A 20,678-nucleotide genomic window follows, 5' to 3' on the forward strand; every position below is an offset into this window, starting at 1 on the left:
AACCCTAAACCCTGAACCCTGAACCCTAAACCCTAAACCCTAAACCCTGAACCCTAAACCCTGAACCCTAAACCCTGAACCCTAAACCCTGAACCCTAAACCCTGAACCCTAAACCCTAAACCCTAAACCCTGAACCCTAAACCCTGAACCCTAAACCCTGAACCCTAAACCCTGAACCCTAAACCCTAAACCCTGAACCCTAAACCCTAAACCCTGAACCCTAAACCCTGAACCCTGAACCCTAAACCCTAAACCCTAAACCCTGAACCCTAAACCCTAAACCCTAAACCCTAAACCCTAAACCCTAAACCCTAAACCCTAAACCCTAAACCCTAAACCCTAAACCCTAAACCCATAAAACCAAAACCATAAAACCCTGTATAAATATAATTTTAAAAAAACTATTAAAATCATTTTTAATATTTTTGTAAGACATCATTTATATTATATGACCCGAATTTTATTATGTTTGAATAATATACTATGGACTTATGTAGAAGATATTTGAAACACATATTATTATTTACGATATTCAGGACAAAATATAAAACAATGGAATTTATTTAAGCTATTTATATAAAGTAACAATGTCAATTTGACTTAATATTATAATAAAACAATTTTTTATGCCCATAAAATATTTATAGGCATTATTAAACCGCTTTTTCTAATACATTAAAATATTATTATAAACAATATCAAATTAATATAATATATATATAATATTGCATATGTATATTTATTAATTTTATTAAATTTTATATATTTCATTTTACTTAATTTAATCCATATAATTTTATAATTGTCCATTTATTGTAATTTCATTTTACCTAACTGCTATTGTAGTTAAGATATGTATATAAAATTAATAAAATATTATTTTTTATAGCGAGGAGCGTTGTTCATAAAATTATTATTATAGGGCGAAATATTCATGCATTTTTTTATTTATAAAAGAAAAAGTTATATAAAAAATTATGGATATTTTAGGATCGAATAAATAATTTTTTTATTTTTTGTATATATAATTATTAAATATTACAACTATTACATTATTATATTATTTTTAATATATAATTTTTTATCTTTATTATTATTGCTTATTTTTAAGATTTTCAAATTTTTTAATGTTTATTATTATTTATTAATATATTTTAATATTAATAATAAAATACAAGATACATGAATAATATTTTACTAAAAAGAAGTATTAAGAAAGATACATAATTTTAACATGCAATCATTATTTCCATTATTTGTTATATTTACTAATTTCAATTATAGAAATTGTTTTTAATTAGATATATATTAATTTTTTTTATAAAGATCGTTATAATCGTATAATTAGAAATATAACTATAATAAGATATTATTATACTTGTGAATATTAAATAAATTATATTGATATTTTTTATTTACGTTTTCTTGGATTTAATTTTTAATAAACGCATACATAAAATAAAATTGTGTTATTAATTAACGATAGTATTATTATTTAAAGATAACTAAGCAAAAAACATTTATCTTTTATTTAGTTATTCAAACTATTAAGATACCGAATAAAAAAATGAACTCAGTATTTTTTATTAACCCTTTTATATTTGCCTTGATAATATGTTGTCAATATTATCAACATGAGGTAAGAATAAATATGGCACACAATATGATTCTATTATTATGATGTTATTATGATGTTATTATTATTCCAATATATATTTGACTTATGTGCACAATTTTTAGGAGAATAAGAGCGAACATATATTTAAAGAGTCCAATGCAGCAGTTACATTGTCATCAAGAATTAATAGATTATTAGCAGAGTGTGATGTATTACCAAGCACGAATCCTCTAAGTTCATGTCGCCGAAAAGAAATGGAATCCAATGCCGAGTCACAAAAAGGAGAATTAGAAATAAATCTAAATGAAAACGATATTGTTAATTTAGAAAATTTTATAAAAGAAAATATGAATAATAATAATAATATGATTAACGATGACGATGACGACGATGATGATGAGATAGAATTTGAGGAAGAAGGATATTCTTCGAATTATCGAACATACAGTAAACGAAATATCTTAGAAAACAGCTATGAAAAAAATCCCAAATATTTTTTGGGTATTAATATGAAGAAAATCAAAAAGTATATATGCAATGTTAATGTGAGATCAGGATTTTTTGGTGCTGGAGCTTTTGCCCTTGGTTTCCCAATTAACCAAATATTACACCCTACAGATAAATTTGCTGCCGATTATGTTACTAACTTTTGGTTAACCTTCGCTGGGTATTCATATGTCACTACATTCTTATATAATGTGTTTTTTAAGACCAGAAAACAAAATATTTAATATCATTTAAGGGCATTTTTAAATTTATTTATGCAATGAAACATAAAATATATACATCCATTGGATCCTTAAACTATAATCATACATAAAAATTGGTGAATATAATAAATAATTTATATTGATATAATTTCATTTAATAGTAAATATTCTCGTTTTTTATGTAACCCGATGCATAAATTGTATATTTCACGATTTGTTTATGCTTTGGCAATAACATCTTTAAAATGATAATAAAAAATAGTATTTGTATAGATTCCCCAGATATATGTACTATGAAATAAATATATTTATCATGTGTTCTTTAAAAACTGTGATTAATTGCATATTTTTCGTATATTGATATATTTAATGTATTTACATATAATATAGAATTGTCATAAAAATTCGAACTTTGTTTGCTTTTATTATTTTTCTTCATATTTGGCATTTATTTGTTTCGTTTGTTTGATAAATATATTTATTATAAATTAAAAACTCCAACTAACATCCTAGACATGTTAAATAAGTTTGTTATATACATTTTCTATTAATTTAAGTAAAAAGGGAGAGCATAATATATATAAAAAAAATATAAAATTAATTAATGATTTAAAGTATAATTTGGATTTATATTAAAAGTTTATTAACAATTTTATATTATAATACATTTATAAAATGAAAAATCCAATTACTAAACAATAAGCATATGTATTTTATTATAAAATCTACGCAAAATCGTAGAATACAAAAACAAAAAAAATCAAAAAAATAAATTAATAAATGGACGGGGTCGATTGAATAGCATTCTCTATATTAATTAATTTCATTTTCTTATCAACTAAATTTACAAATGTTTTTTGTTTTTTTACTTCCATTTTCCCCACAATTTCTCATAATAAATATTAAAGTATTTAAATCGACGTTATATTATAAAATCAAATCGATACTTTGGATTTATTTTTCTGTATCGATTTCAATATTTGATCAATTGACCCATAACACAATTAACCCCAAATTAACAAAAAATACATAGTTCAACACATTTACCATTAAGTTATATTAACACGAAATTCAATTGTTATAATTTGTCCTATACATGTTTTTAATAAATTGTTTCATATATATATTTAAAACAATTCGTTAAACTAATAAAAGTTATCAAATTATTAAAAATTATACAAATAAAATGTAATGTAGTACATAACCCTAACCCATATATGGGTTCCATATACATAACTTTAACCATGACCCACAACATAAAAATCATATAAAAATTATACAAAAATATGCAAAAATGCAATAATTACACATATAGATTTATATTTTATTTATTATATTATTTAATTACTCTTATCGACACAAAAATTATGATCCAAAATTATGGTCAAAAATGACTTATTTCCAAATAAACATATTCTTAACATATATCAATAATTATTACTATTCCTGGAATAATCACTCTCGTCGAATAATATATAATTATACTCTTTCCTCTTTATTTTTTTTCGTTTTTCTCTTAAATATTGTTTTTGAGATCGTTTACCAAATCCAAATAATGAATACTAATATAAAAATGGGAAAATTATTATATATTTTTTGATAAACCCATATAAGGGATCACAAAATATAATTTAAATATTATAGTTTTTAATTACTTATTATTTACCTTATAAGCAACTCCCAAGAAAAGTGATATTACAGAAAATGTCGATAAAACTGGAATTACTGTGTTTAACATCGATGAACTTGATGATGCACCTTCAGAAGTTTGTAAAGAACTTTCTACAGGTTTATTTTTGGGGGTTAATTCTGGAAAAGATTGAAAAATGCTGCATTTATTACCATATTTATTTATTAAATTGTTATAATCATCTAATAATGTAGACAATATTTGAGTATGTAGACTCTTTCCTTTATTATTAGAATCTTCATTAAGTTCTTCAAGTATATCAGCAAAATTTTTAGCTAATTCCCAAATTTGTTGGCAATCCAAACGTTCACCATGAAATAAATAATACAAATAAAATAATATACTAAATAGACCATTAAATTTAGATATTTCTTTAATATCCATATTCATCAAATCTTTTTTTTTATCTATAATATCCTTATAAGTCGTAGTATCACCATCTTTTATATTCTTATTATAATAATTATTTGTTTCTATATAACTAGTATAAATTTCGTTTAAATTGGTTGCACATTTATCTTTCACTGTATTTAGTTTATAACTTAACCATAAAATAACATATTCGGCAAGTTTATCATCTTCTAATTTATAGTTGTCCTTTAACGTTTTTAGCAAATAAATAAAACCACAACTAGTCAATTGAAAATAATCATTACAATCATAAGTTACCGAGTTATTCTTGTAATTACAATATTGTAGGATTGATTCGTGTGCAATATCAACTCTAATTTCACCATCATCCATCACATAAAAATAGTCCTCGATCGCATAAATGTCTCTATACTACAAATATATTTTATGAATTAAACAAAAAAACATATTAATATAAATGCTAATAAAATGAAAATAAATATAATTTATGAGAATACAACATATAAAACACATGCGAATATAATATTTTATTTAAAAAATTGTATACCACATCCCCAATATCATAACTTGAATTTTCCATAATTTGGAGATTATGAGGGATAATAATATTTATATATATTACGTAAATATTTGTTGTATCTATTTAAGCTCATTGCATACCAATTATATTTCGTTAAACATGGTATACTTATTTTATGGCAATTATCTAAATTACCTTAAATGGAGAGTTGCTTAATATACTTTTGCCATATGTATATATGATGTGTTTATACAAAAAATTCTATTATTACTATAGTGCTTAATAATATAAAAATAGTTATTTAATACGATATATTACAGTTTTATATACTTGTTTCTAAAATTATTGTATTTTTAAATTAAGTTACATACTCAATTTTCTATTCAAATTAGATAAATTTATATTATTTGTTTAACATAGATAAATTCATAATTCATTTTAATAAGTGCGTCAACTTGATTTTTATTTCTATATGCTTCAATTTAGAAATATACCTTATTGGGTTATTTTATAATATATTTTGAGCATCTTTCCTATGGTTTAAAATAACGATTAGCACTGAAACCGTATTATTGACCCATTTTAAGCTTAAATAAGTCTTTGAATCCAAACCATTTTTAAAATAATACTTAGTAAATGTTAAATATATAACACATAAGTATTGATGCAATTTTTAAAGCATAATAAAAAACAAAGTACAATTAGGTTGGCATTTTTCACTTTAAGAGAGAAAGATAAGATATATTTGCTCTTTTAATATATAAATATTCGTTAAATTGTCTTCATCGTTCATTTTATCTTATATATTCTATTGTTATGGCTATCAATGTATATGTATTCAAATAATTTATTAATAATTTTATATTTATTGATTATATGATAAAACAATGCTATTTCATATAAAAAAAACGATGATTCACTAAATACTAATAATTTAATATGCGTTAATATGGAATAATAAAAGACATTTAACATGAATTGAATCTTTAACCCTTTCTCATCGATCCAGTTTTTTAGAATATAAAACCGTGTATCCCAAATGGTATCTTTGACAAAATATGTAACGTTGGTACCTTTATAATGCACTATTATATGTCATTGATTAATACTCATTCAATAAAACAAATATTTATATATCTATGTTAGAAAATACTAATATAGTTTTATAATTTTTTATTGAATATTTATAGAAAACAATTGTATGCAACATATAACAGGGGTTTATAGGGTCATTTTTTTAAATATTATTATTAACTTTTTCAATAATAATATATAATTTTTTATTATAATTATATAAATATATTTTTTAACTATACTTGTGAGTTTATTTACCTATAATAATAAATAAATTTACTCATTTATTATTTTTAATACTTATATAGAGTTTTAAAATCAGGTTCATAGAACCTGAACCTCAAAATGAAAGTCATTAATTAAATTTATCATATAAATAATTGTTTTCTTTTATAAACAAAAAAATCAATTAATAAATGGTACAAGAATATCCTGCATGTGCTTGTATATATTTAATAATCCCATTTTCTCCTCAACCCAACAACTTTCTTATCTCCATTTATCATACGATTCAAGTGGCATTGGGGGAGGACATCGTTTTAAAAGTCCTTTCAGCTGAAATAATCATAAATTATTTTCTTGCATGTTCCACTATTATCACCCATATTCCTATATTAAATATTATAATTATTTAAAACAACGTCTATTCTATAACAAATCGACATTTTGGGATCATCTGTCTATATCGATTCCAACATTTGATCGATTGCCCCATAAACCATTAATGTCAAATTATAAATATATACAAAAAATACATAGTTTACCACATTTACTATTAAGTTATATTAACACAAAATGGAATTATTATAATTTGCCCTATACTTTTTTTAATAAATTATTTCCTGTGCATCTTTAAAACAATTTCTTAAACTAATAAATATTGCCAAATTATTAAAAAATATACAAAATTAAATACAATATAACACTTAACCCTAACCTACACATGGGTTCCACAAACACAACATAAAAATCATATAAAAAATATGCAAAATTATGCAGAAATACAATAATTATACATATATTTTTTTATATTTTATTTATTATATTATTTAATTATTCTTATAGCCCCCAAAATTATGGCCAAAAGTCATTTATCCCCAATAGACACTTTTTTAACACATATCAATCATTATTACTATTCCTGGAATAATCCCTCTCTTCGAGTAATAAATAATTATACACTTTCCTCTTTGCTTTTTTTCGTTTTTCTCTTAAATATTGTTTTTGAGATCGTTTACCAAATCCAAATAATGAATACTAATATAAAAATTGTAATCGTATATACATTTTTTGATAATCCCATATAAAGAATTACAAAAATAAATTTTAAAGATTATATTTTTAAATTCCTTTTTATTTACCTTATAAGCAAATTCCAAGAAAATAGGTATGGCAACAAATATAAATGTAATTGGAATTAACGTAACTTTTATTGAAAAACTTCGTGGATAAACTGGGAGGAGTGGAAAACGATAACATCCTTCTTTTTTTTCATAGCATAGATTTATAAAATTATAATAATCAGTTGATAATATAGATAATATTTGACTATATAAACTGTCTTCAGTATCAGTATCATTATTATTCTTATTAAAGAGTATTTCATATTTTTTAGCAAACTTTTTGGCATCATCCAAACATTGTGTGCAATCTGGTTTGTCTCCATCAAATTCATTATACATGTTACATAACGATTTAAATGCATCATAAAATATAGATATATCTTTAATATCCTTATTCATCAAAAATAGTTTTCTACTTATAAAATCCATATAACTCTTATAAGCATTAGTATTAGTATCTTTTATAGATTTAATATAATTACCATCGTCATTTATACATTTATTATAAAATTTCATTACGTTGCCGTTTTGGCCATCACCCTTTAGTCTTAACATATAAATTAACCATATCACAATGTAATGGACAATATCGGTATTACTTTTTGCATTAATCGATGACGAAGAAGAATCCCATAAATTTTGTTTAAATAACCAAAATGATATAGCATTAACTTTATCAATATCATTATCACAACATTTGTTAGTGAAAAAGTTTTTGAAATATTCATCATCATTAAATTTATAGTTTCCATTATCTAATTGATCGGGAAAATCATTCCATACATTATTGAACCTTTGACACTAAGAAAACAATTAAAAATAATTATTAAACATGTGTATTATTAAAACAAAGTTAATGATATTTATATATAGTACAATATCAAAAAATGCATATACCATAAGCTCAGCCATTATAATGAAATTTTATTTTTGATTTGTAAATTGAGTGGGATCATGCTGTTTTATATACACTGCACCAAATATGTGACACAAATACTTTATCCTTATATATGGCAACTGTCTGTAGTTAAATGTATTATAATTTTCTCAATAATTAAATTAGTATAGAATAACAAAATAATATTATTACTAAAGAAGCGCTCTGTTTCTTTTTATGATAATTGGCTATATTGCATTAAATATAAGGTTGGATATACACTTTTCCTGTATGCATATATGATGCATTTTATACAAAAAATATTATTTTTACTAAAATGTGGTATGGCTTTATTATAAAAATGCATATACTTTTATAATGAATTTAAACCATATTTCCTTATACTTATGTTTTAACATAAAAAATCTATAGCATACCCTTTTTTAGTAGAATATTTTCTAAAGCATAAGTGCTGAATAAATTTAAAAAGTTAAGAAATATCCTATTATTATAATCATTAAAAGTATATAAATAGATATTTAATAAGATAGATTAAATATTTATATACTTGTTTCTTATAATATATAATATAGTTTTTTTCTAAAGTTATAGAATTTACAAAATAAATTGAGTATGCATAATTTTAATATTGATTTTATTTAATATATATAAACTCATAACCAATTTTAATAAATACAATAACTTTATTTTTATTCCTATATACTCAATTTAAAAATATATCTTATTTGGTAATTTTATAATATATTTTACGCACCTTTTATACTATTTAAAACGACAATTAGCACTAAACCCGTATTTGTTGAGCTATTTATAATCTTAATTAATTCTTTGAATGCATATTGTTTTTAAAATAATACTTAGCAAATATTAGTTTATAACACATAAATAACTATTGATGCAAGTTTAAAGTATAATTGAAAACTAAGTGGAATTAGGCTGTTATATCACCCTTTGTTAGGGGAGAGATAAAAGATATATTTTCTCTTTTAATATATAATTATTTGATAAATGCTTTGTATTGTTCATTTCTATCTTATTTATTCTAATTTTCTAATTGTCAATGTGTATACATTCAGATAATTTATTAAAAAATTTATATTTTATTAATTATATGATAAAATATTGCTATTTTAGATTAAAAAATGATGAATTACAAATACTAATAATATAATGCACTCTAATGTGCAATAATAAAAAGGAGTTGATAAAATTGAATCTTTAACTGTTTCCCATCAATCAAGTTTTTTAGAATATAAAACCTCATATCCAAATTGGTATCTTTAACAAAATATATAACATTGATGCCTTTATAATGCACTGTTATATCCATTGATTTATCATTCATTCAATAAAAAATATATTTATATATCTCTGTTAAAAAATACATTATATTTTTATATGATTTTTTACTGAATATGCATAAAAAAACATTCTATATCGAAATGCATGAAGAGATATAAAGGGGCACTTTTTATATTTTTTTAAAAACTTTATTATGAAATATTTCAATATTATTTATTAGTAAAGTATTTTATTATATTATATCTGTAAGCATATAATAATAATGCTATTCTATCTATAATACTATTTGTCATTATTAAAGAAAAATATGATATGAAAATTTATTAATATATTTATATTTTATCTTTTAACCATTTTAAAATATAATTTATTTATACCTCAAAATTATAAACTTAAAATATTGTATATATAGTTCAATTTTTATTGTGTTATTAAAAATGTTAGATGCATAATGTGCCTTTTATAGATAACGCTGTATTATCGAACCTCGATCGATTGTTTATGAATCTATATTTTATTATTATATATTAGTAGTTTGTTTAATTAATGTTACAAGCACATATATTAATCTGAATATATATTGTAATATAGAGGAATATTCAAAATGGTTTTTATTATAATCTATAGATGCCTATTCAGTTTTGTTATTACAGTTTTGTTTGGGAACTTTGTAATTGAAATTAAAATAAATATGATAGAAATAATAAATTTTTCTAATATGTTTCATCAAATAAAGAAACATAATGTGCTATTCATGATTCAATATCGCCCCTGATTAACAAGACTATATAATAAATAATAAGGATTCTTATATATCGTTATCCAAAAATTACCAATAAAATGTAACATGTGAAGTTATAGTATTGCCAAATTTAATATATACGAACGAATTAGATATAGTATTATGGCTTATGAAAATATGTTCAGTACACCCTTTCATATTAATGGCCATCCCCCTTTGGGGGGTGCATATTTAGGAATAATCTCAAGATTAAACATACGAGATGGAGCATATATTTAATCACCATTTATAGAACAACAATATTATAAATTACAAATATATTATTTCGTAATAACAATATATTTAAATTCCAAAATTGAGAATTTGCATATGTAATATCCTAATATATATTATTAGTTAAAAAATTTTTATTATTATGTGCTTTTTCGATAAAATTAATATTATATTTAATTATATGAAATTTTTATAATAAAAAATATTTTAATATTAGTTATAATTATTAGAACAAAATATGATATGAAAATTTATTAGCATACTTATATTTTATTTTTTAACTATTTTTAAATTTAATTTATTTATGCCTTAAAACTATAAAATTTTAAATATTATGTATTTAGTTCAATTTTTATTGTGTTATTAAAAATGGTAGATGCATAAAACATCTTTTATAGGTAATGTTGTATTGTCGAATCTCGATCGATATTTCATGCATCTATATTTTATGAATATTTATTATATTTTGTAATATGTTTAAAACACATATGTAATCTGAATATATATTGTAATGTAGAGGAATATTCAAAATGAATTTTATTATAATCTAAAGCTATACATATATTATACTTTATGGAAATATATGCTATGTAATCCCTTTCATATTAATGGTTACGGCCATTTGGGGCTGCATATTTGGATTTCATTTCGGGATTAAACATACAGAGATTGTACATATGTTTAATCAAAATTTATAGACAAACAAATATGATCAAATTATAAACAATTTAATAAAAATATAATCATAACCCAAACCCTCAACCACAAGCCCTTAACCACAAACCTTCAACTTTACAAAAAATATAGACAATTAAATTTATCATTCTATAGTGTCTCGTTTTCTTTTATAAACAAAAAAAATTAACAAAAAAAATAACAAAAAAAATAACAAAAACATCACAAAAACATCACAAAAAAATCTACAAAACATCACAAACATCACAAAAACATCACAAAAACATCACAAAAAAATCTACAAAAACATCACAAAAACATCACAAAAACATCACAAAAACATCACAAAAAAATCTACAAAAACATCACAAAAAAATCTACAAAAACACAAAAAAATCTACAAAAACACAAAAAAATCTACAAAAAAATCACAAAAAAATCAACAAAAAAAATTAATTAATAAATGGTGCAGGGTCTCTTGCATAAGTTTGTATATATTTAATAATGGAATTTTTCCCCATAAACGGAATTTATAAGTTTTAATGTGTGTTTTTTTTGACTATATGATTTTATAATTATTTGTATCTTCTTTCTTCTATCACTTAAGTTTATAACTGTTCATGTCGTTTTATTTACACCAAACAAATTTGGAACTTTTTTCATTTTTTTTCTTTTTAATTTCTTTCTCCGTTCAAATACCAAAAACTAACATAAAATTATAAAAAATGAATAATATTTTACAGTGAGGAAATATTTTAAAAATAGTACACTTCATAATTTTCTTTTATTTACCTTGTACATAATAGCTAAAGTAATGGATATTATAATAACGATAATTGGAATTCCAATTTTTTTGAATTCTTTGAATATAAATATATCACCTATTCCTATTGTTCCATTTCCTTTTGTTTCGGTTCCTGAATCTTCTGGTTTAATCACTGGAACTTCCACTGGTTTTTCACCTCCTTGACCGTTTTGATCAGAATTGTGGTTTTCAGAAGGTTCCCGAGACGATTGATCTGTTTTATTTTCTTCTGTAGAACTTGGTGAAGTTTCTGATGAAGTTTGTTCTGAATCTTTTTTGGGTTGTGATGGGCCATCCCCTCCTCCGCCTGATTCAGAAGGGGGCTTTACTTGTTTAGAATCGGTACTTATATTGTCAATCATCTCTTTTAAAAAGCTACTATATGTACCGTAGGTAGTTTTTAAATTAGTCAAAGCTGTACTATATAAATTCTTAATAGTATCTGTGACCTCTGTAATTGTTGTATTAATCGTTTCAAATGAAGTGGTAGCATTAACTAAATATGTTGCAGCATTTAAATTCATTCCCAAAAATGCTGCTGCTGGAACAATATTTATGGCATCTTGTCCACCATCTGAATCTGTTTGATCACTCAATTGATCTTTTGATTGTTCTGGCAATTGTGATGGAGATAGTGAATCTTGTTTTTGCATCTCTGGCGATGGTGTCAATGGTAGTGAAGATGAGGTCGATTCTAGTTTTGTAGGTTGTAATGGTGGTGAGCCCGTTTTTTTTGGCTTTGGATTTTTTTTTTTGGGTAATTTACATTCTGAACCACTGAAGTCATATGTTTTAAAACTTCTCACCGCTTCCAGCTCTGTTCCATTTCCTAGTGTAAGTTTTTGAAGAATAGTTTCTAAATTATTGTTTGAACTAGTTTCCTTAATAGCAGAAACTCTAAAATCATCATATATACCTTTTAATTTATTCAATAAATGAAGATATGATTTGCATTCATAAATGTTCATATAAAGGATTCTATATTGATTAAGGCAATTTTTAGAATATTTAGAAAGTTGACTACTTTTGGCACCTTTATCATTATATTCTTTAATTGTTATACATATATTATTAAGTAATTTATAAAATTCGCTCATATACTTAAGATAAGCTTCTTTCAAATCCTTTATCATATCCAAAAGATACCAATAACCAAATATTCCTTTATGTTTCTCTAAATACTCTTCATAAGCCTGCTTTAAAGTAAATGTATCCATATAGCCTTTTTTAATATGTTTGCCTTTGCCTTCTTTGTGCATATTAAATAATTTATCACTTATCCACATCAATAAATATTCATCATAATCATTATACTCATTTTTTTCTATTGACCTTTTGAAATCCATAATTATATATGCGATCAAGGCATTAATACGTTCTTCATTTGTTTTACAACCACCATCATCACGACAATAACTTTTGATGGTTTTGTGTTCGTTAAATTTCGTCGTATCGACATCTTTACCATTAAAATAACTATCAGCTTCACGAAATAACTTACACTAAGAAATATTTATAAAAATATACATTAATTCAAAATGTATTCAAATAAATTTAATATTATTTGAATATAATTTAAACATAATAAAATTAAGGATATATATGTTTTATTTTAAAATAAAACTATTTACCATTTTTTCGGTGTCCATTGTAATGGATTTTCTTTAAACTATAGATTGACATATATTGTTTTTACATAAAACTTATATAATATACCAAACTAATTTATACGGTGACATATCTTTCTATATGAAATTTCCAGTAGTTAAGCGCACTATTAGCATTTTTCTCAATAATAATATTAATTTTAAATTAATATACAACAATATAATAAAACAAAACATATATTCACTTTTACTACAATTTAGATAAGTATCCTTATTTTGTGATTCGTTCGAAACATTTTTATCATATGCGAAATATCGCTATTCTTAATAATATTTGGAATAGCTTCATTGTATAATTTTGTTTGACATTTCAATATCTTTAAATAAAACACATTCCCTAATTATTATACGCTATAATATGTAATAACTTTGCTTATGTGCTAACATTTCTTTATATATAAATATAATAATGAATAGTTTCAAGTGCACATATTATCTAATTTGTAAAATAAAAAAAGTGTAACACACAAATTAAATTAATTGAGCTACTACAATTAAAATGAATCATGAATATAAATTAGTTTTAGGACCATAGTTAGTATATATAAAATCCATATTATTCTTTTTATCCTTATTATTTATTTAGCATATAAATAATGTTTTCCCTTTTATAATTAAAAAAATAAATTAATAAATGGACGGAATCGATTGAATAGCATTCTATATATTAATTAATTTCATTTTCTTATCAACTAAATTTACAAACGTTTTTATGTTTTTTCCTTACTTCCATTTTTCCCACAATTTCTCATAATAAATATTAAATTATTTAAATCGACGTTATATTATAAAATCAAATCGATACTTTGGATTCATTTCGACATTTGATCGATTCTCCCAATACAATTACCCAAAATTAACAATAAATATAAAAAATACATAGTTCAACACATTTACCATTAAGTTATATTAATATGAAATGCAATTATTATAATTTGTCCTATATATATTTAAAACAATTCTTTAAACTAATAAATATTATCAAATTATTAAAAATTATACAAATAAAATGTAAAGTGATACTTAACCCTAACCCATATATGGGTTCTACAAACACAACCTTAACCCTGACCCACAACATAAAAATTATACAAAAATATACACAAATTATGCAAAAATACAATAATTATACATATATAACTTTATATTTTATTGATTATATTATTTAAATATTCTTATAGACCCCAAAATTATGACCAAAAATTACTTATTTCCAAATAAACAGCTTCTTAACATATATCATCATTATTGCTGTTTCTGGGGTAATCAATACTCTTCGAGTCATATATTAATGATTCATTTTTTTCTTTATTTTTTTATATTTTCTCTTAAATATCGTTTTTGAGAGCGTTTACCAAATCCAAATAATGAATACTAATATAAAAATGGGAAAATTATTATATATTTTTTCATATAAGGGATCACAAAAATATAATTTAAATATTATAGTTTTTAATTACTTATTATTTACCTTATAAGAAACTCCCAAGAAAAGTGATATTACAGAAAATGTCGATAAAACTGGAATTACTGTGTTTAATATCGATGAACTTGATGTTGTAGCTTCAGAATTTTCTACAGAAATTTTTTGGGGGGTTAATTCTGGAAGAGTTTGAAAATTGCAAGATTTATCTTTATTATGATATATTTTTATAAAATTTTTATAATCATCTGATAATGTAGATAATATTTGAGTATATAGACTCTTTTCTTTATTATTAGTATCTTTAATGAGGTCTTCGAATATATCAGCAAAATTTTTAGCTAAATTCAAATTTTGTTGGCAATTCAAACTTTTATCATGAAATACATTATACAAATAAAATAATATACTAAATAGACTACTAAATTTAGATATTTCTTTAATATCCATCAAATCTTTTTTTTTATCTATAATATCCTTATAAGTCGTAGTATCATCATCTTTTATTTTCTTATTATAATACTCATTTTTTTCTATATGATTAGTATAAAAATCATTTAAATTGGTGCCACTACATTTTGAATGTCGATTTAGTTTATAACTTAACCATAAAATAACGTATTCGGCAAGTTTATCATCTTCTAATTTATAGTTGTCCTTTAACGTTTTTAGCAAATAAATAAAACCACAACTAACCAATTGAAAATAATCATTACAATCATAAGTTACCGAGTTATTCTTGTAATTACAATATTGGATGATTGATTTGTGTTGTGTATCAACTCTAACTTGACCATCATCCGTCACATAAAAATAGTCATCGATCGTAGCAAATTTTCTATACTACAAATATATTTTATGAATTAAACAAAAAAACGTATTAATATAAATGCTAATCAAATGAAAATCAATATAATTTATGGACGATACAACATATAAAACACATGAGAAGAGAATATTTTATTCAAAAAATTGTATACCACATCCTTAAGATTATCACTTGTGTTTGTCATAATTTGGAGATTATGAGGGATAATAATATTTATATATATTATGTAAATATTTGTTGTATCTATTTAAGCTCTTTACATAGTAATTATATTTCGTTAAACATGTTATACTTATTTATGGCAATTATCTAAATAACCTTAAATGGATAGTTGCTTAATATACTTTTACCATATGTATATATGATACATTTATACAAAAAATGCTATTATTACTATAATCCTTAAAAATACATAAATAGCTATTTAATACGATATATTACATGCTTATATAGTTTCTTATAATATAGATTTTTCTAAAATTATAATATTTTTAAATTAAGTTACATGTTTCATTTTCTATTCAAATTACATAAATCTATATTATTTTTGTTTAGTATAGATAAATTCATGGCCGATTTTAATGTGTTCAATAACATTATTTTTATTTCTATATACTTCAATTTAGAAATATAACATATTGGGTTACTTTATAATATATTTTGAGCATCTTTCTACGCTTTAAAATAACAATTAGCACTGAAACCATATTTATTGAGCCATTTTAAGCTTAAATAAGTTTTTGAATTCAAACCAGTTTTAAAATATATTTAGTAAATATTAAACATATAACACAAATAAGCATTGATGCAAATTTTAAAATATAATAGAAAGTTATGTGCAATTAGGTTGTTATATTGCACTTTAAGAGGGAAAGATATGATATATTTGCTCTTATAATATATATATTTATATAAATATTCGATAAATGTTCTCAGGGTTCATTTTTATCTTATATATTCTATTGTTATAGTTATCAATGTATATGATTCAAGTAATTTATTAAAAACCCTAAGATAAAATAATGCTATTTTAAATTTAAAAAATTATGATTCACTAAGTACTGATAATATAATACGTGACAATATGGAATAATAAAAGACATTTAATATAATTGAATCCTTAACTCTTTCTCCATCGATCCATTTTTTGTAATATAAACCCGTATATCCCAAAAATTATCGTTAACAATATATGTAACGTTGATAACTTTATAATGCACTCTTATATGTTATTGATTTATCATTCATTCAATAAAACAAATATTTATGTATCTATGTTAGAAAGTATCATATATAATTTTTTACTGAATTTTTATAGAAACATTTGTATGTAGCATATATATATATATATATATATATATATATATATATATATATATATATATATATATTTAGTGGGGCATTGTTTATAATGTTTAAAAATATTATTATTAATTTTTTCAACAATAAGTAATTTTATAAAAATATATTTTTTATTCATTCATTAGTTTAATAACGTTTTTATTCTTATAATTATATAAATAAATATATAATTGAAAATTAAGTGAACCATTCTAACAACATCATCTTTATGTATATATTATAATAATATATAATTTCGTATTATAAATATATTTTTTAATTATACTTATGAGTTCATTTATCTATAATAATAGTAATAAACGAATTTACTTATTTATTATTGTTTTATATTTATATGTACTTTTAAATATAGAACCATAAACATATGGACTTTTGGTATTTTACAAAAAATAAAAGTTAATTAAATTTATAATTCTATGAAATCGCGGTTTCTTTTATAAACAAAAAAAATTAACAAAAAAAATCACAAAAAAATCTACAAAAAAAATTAACAAAAAAATCACAAAAAAATCAACAAAAAAATCACAAAAAAAATCAACAAAAAAATCACCAAAAAAATCACAAAAAAATCAACAAAAAAAATAAATTAATAAATGGTAAGGATCTCTTGCATAAGTTTGTATATATTTAATAATGGAATTTTTCCCCATAAACGGAATTTATAAGTTTTAATGTGTGTTTTTTTTTGACTATATGGTTTTATAATTATTTGTATCTTCTTTCTTCTATCGCTTAAGTTTATAACTGTTCATGTCGTTTTATTTACACCAAACAAATCTGTAACTTTTTTCATTTTTTTTCTTTTTAATTTCTTTCTCCGGTCAAATACCAAATACTAACATAAAATTATGAAAAATATATAGTGTTTTATGAGGAAATATTTTAAAAATAGTACACATCATAATTTTCTTTTATTTACCTTGTACATAATAGCTAAAGTAATGGATATTATAATAACTATAATTGGAATTACAATTTTTTTGTATTCTTTGAATATAAATATATCACCTATTCCTATTGTTCCATTTCCTTTTACATCACTTCCAGGATTTTCTGATTTAATCACATGATCTTCAACCGGTTTTTCATGTTCTCCTTGATTAGTTTGATCCGAACTTTCTTTTCCAGATGGTTCCTGAGGCAATTGTGGTGTATCTGATAAAGTTTGATGTGAATCTTTTGGGGATGGTAATTGGTCATCCTTTTCTCCGCCTGATCCAGATTTACTATCACCTGAACCACCAGAGGGATTTACTTGTTTAGAATCGGTAATTATATTATTAATAATTTCTTTTAAAAAACTACTATATTTATTGTAGTTATCTTCTAAATTAGTCAAAGATGTACTATGTAATTTCTTAATAGTATCTATGCACTCTGTAATTCTTTTCTTAATCGTTCCAAACGAAGTAATTGCATCATTTAATATCCCCGTGCCTTGAAATAAGACACTTAAAATTAAAGGTCCAGTATTAAAAGGATCCCCTAGCGTACTTTGAGTTTCTTTTTCTATTGAAACACTATCTGAGCCATCTTGTCCACCATCTGTATTTAATCCCCTCTTATCTATATCTTCTGTCCCACCACTTGAATCATCTGATCCACCTTCTAAGCTTTCTTTTCCAATATTTGGATCAGCCGATTCACCATTTCCTCCATCACCTATACTTACTTGACTGCATTTCTCACCACTTGGAGCTTCGGATTCTTTGCCTTCACCATTTATATTTCCTTTTTCAACCCCGGTACACATTATCTCACTTTTAGAGCCCTCTTGGTCTATGTCTGAATCATTTGGTTCACTTTGAGAAATTTTTTCTGATTTATGAGATTCTTCAGGTGACCTTTTCTCTTGACTATCTTTTAGTTGGTTTAAATGCTGTGGCGGTGGTACTTCTTTTGAAGAAGATGATAATCCTGGTGGGTTCGTTGGTTTTTGTGTTGTAGTTTTTTTATGGAGGGAATTACATATTTTTTTATTGAATTTATATGATATAAAACTTCTCACCGCGTTCATCTCTTCTCCATCTGGTTTTGTAAGTTTTTGAAGATTAGTTGCTAAATTATTGTTTGAATTATTTTTATTAATAGCAGAATTTCTAAAATCATCATATATACCTTTTAATTTATTCAATAAATGAAGATATGATTTGCATTCATAAATGTTTATATAAAGGGTTCTATATTGATTAAGGCAATTTTCAGAATATTTAGAAAGTTTCGTACTTTCGGAACCGTTATCATTATAATCTGTAATTATTTTACATATATTATTAAGTAATTTATAAAATTCGGCCATATACTTAAGATTAGCTTCTTTCAAACCCATTATCATATCCAAAAGATCCCAATAACCCAATCCTACTTTATAATTCTTTAAATAATTATCATAAGCCTGATTTAAAGTAGTACCATCCATATATTCTGCTGTATCCTTTTGGCCTATGCTTTTGAGGTGCATCTTATATAATTTATCACTTAGCCACATCAATAAGCATTCATCATAATGACTATACTCATTTGTTTTTATTGATCGTTTGAATATCATAATTATATATGCGGCCAAAGCATTAATACTATCTTCATTTGTTTTACAATCACTATTATGGCAATATGATTTGATGCTTTTGTTTTTGTTAATTTCCTTTATATCGACCTTATTACCAGCAAAATATTTATCAGCTTTAATAAGAAATTCACACTAAGAAATATTTATAAAAATATAAATTAATTCAAAATATATTCAAATAAATTTTATATTTTTTAAATATAAATTAAGCATAATAAAATTAAGGATAGAAATCATTTATTTTAAAATAACGTTATTTACCATTTTTTTGGAGTCCATTGTAATGAATTTTTTTTAATCTTTATATTGGCATCATATTGTTTTTATATAAATATATACACTGGAACAAAATAGGTTAAGCAATGGATCGATTTTTTTGTATAAAAATGTCAAACTTAAACGAATTATTAGTATTATCTTCAATAATAATATTAATTTTAAATCAGCATACAACAATATAATAAAATAAAACATATATTCACTTTTATTAGAATTTATATAATTATCGTTATTTTGTGATTTTTTCGAAGCATTTTTATCATATTCGGAATAGCTTCATTGTATTATTTTGTGAATTTTTCAATAAGCTTAAACAAAACAAATTTTCTAATTATTATACGTTCTTACATTAGAGAACTATGGATTTTCTTGAATTATAGTAAAATTTTCACCAATTTTATATTATTATAAATATATAAAGAATTAAAAATGTGATATTCTATAATTGTTAAAAATGTATTTGTATCTCATTATTTGAATTCCATATGTTGATATAAATTATTATTCACAGTGAAATATTACATTT

General features: G+C 22.8%; 6 protein-coding genes across 6 annotated transcripts; 1 reads left to right on the forward strand and 5 right to left on the reverse strand.

Annotated features, from left to right (window-relative positions):
* Nucleotides 1-1,568: 1,568 nt before the first annotated feature.
* On the forward strand, nucleotides 1,569-2,350 carry PCHAS_0700100 (Plasmodium exported protein, unknown function; the record flags this gene model as incomplete). Its single annotated transcript, XM_016797561.1, has 2 exons — nucleotides 1,569-1,640; nucleotides 1,742-2,350. 2 exons carry the CDS (start codon nucleotides 1,569-1,571, stop codon nucleotides 2,348-2,350), a joined length of 681 nt encoding a protein of 226 aa, XP_016653500.1.
* A 1,406-nt stretch (nucleotides 2,351-3,756) lies between these two features.
* Nucleotides 3,757-4,971, reverse strand: PCHAS_0700200 (CIR protein; the record flags this gene model as incomplete). The annotated part of the gene is made up of 3 exons (XM_016797562.1): nucleotides 3,757-3,891; nucleotides 3,996-4,802; nucleotides 4,939-4,971. The coding sequence occupies 3 exons, from the start codon at nucleotides 4,969-4,971 to the stop codon at nucleotides 3,757-3,759; spliced, it is 975 nt and encodes a 324-aa protein (XP_016653501.1).
* A 2,136-nt stretch (nucleotides 4,972-7,107) lies between these two features.
* Nucleotides 7,108-8,240, reverse strand: PCHAS_0700300 (CIR protein; the record flags this gene model as incomplete). The annotated part of the gene is made up of 3 exons (XM_016797563.1): nucleotides 7,108-7,242; nucleotides 7,347-8,129; nucleotides 8,226-8,240. The coding sequence occupies 3 exons, from the start codon at nucleotides 8,238-8,240 to the stop codon at nucleotides 7,108-7,110; spliced, it is 933 nt and encodes a 310-aa protein (XP_016653502.1).
* Nucleotides 8,241-11,836: 3,596 nt separating this feature from the next.
* On the reverse strand, nucleotides 11,837-13,672 carry PCHAS_0700400 (CIR protein; the record flags this gene model as incomplete). Its single annotated transcript, XM_016797564.1, has 3 exons — nucleotides 11,837-11,923; nucleotides 12,011-13,525; nucleotides 13,655-13,672. 3 exons carry the CDS (start codon nucleotides 13,670-13,672, stop codon nucleotides 11,837-11,839), a joined length of 1,620 nt encoding a protein of 539 aa, XP_016653503.1.
* Nucleotides 13,673-14,998: 1,326 nt separating this feature from the next.
* PCHAS_0700500 (CIR protein) lies at nucleotides 14,999-16,126 on the reverse strand (the record flags this gene model as incomplete). The annotated part of the gene is made up of 3 exons (XM_016797565.1): nucleotides 14,999-15,064; nucleotides 15,162-15,956; nucleotides 16,094-16,126. 3 exons carry the CDS (start codon nucleotides 16,124-16,126, stop codon nucleotides 14,999-15,001), a joined length of 894 nt encoding a protein of 297 aa, XP_016653504.1.
* A 1,926-nt stretch (nucleotides 16,127-18,052) lies between these two features.
* PCHAS_0700600 (CIR protein) lies at nucleotides 18,053-20,152 on the reverse strand (the record flags this gene model as incomplete). The annotated part of the gene is made up of 3 exons (XM_016797566.1): nucleotides 18,053-18,139; nucleotides 18,224-20,005; nucleotides 20,135-20,152. The coding sequence occupies 3 exons, from the start codon at nucleotides 20,150-20,152 to the stop codon at nucleotides 18,053-18,055; spliced, it is 1,887 nt and encodes a 628-aa protein (XP_016653505.1).
* Between the last annotated feature and the right edge of the window lie 526 nt (nucleotides 20,153-20,678).

This window comes from Plasmodium chabaudi, assembly GCF_900002335.3.
Source record: "Plasmodium chabaudi chabaudi strain AS genome assembly, chromosome: 7".
Classification (NCBI taxonomy): Eukaryota; Apicomplexa; class Aconoidasida; order Haemosporida; family Plasmodiidae; genus Plasmodium; species Plasmodium chabaudi.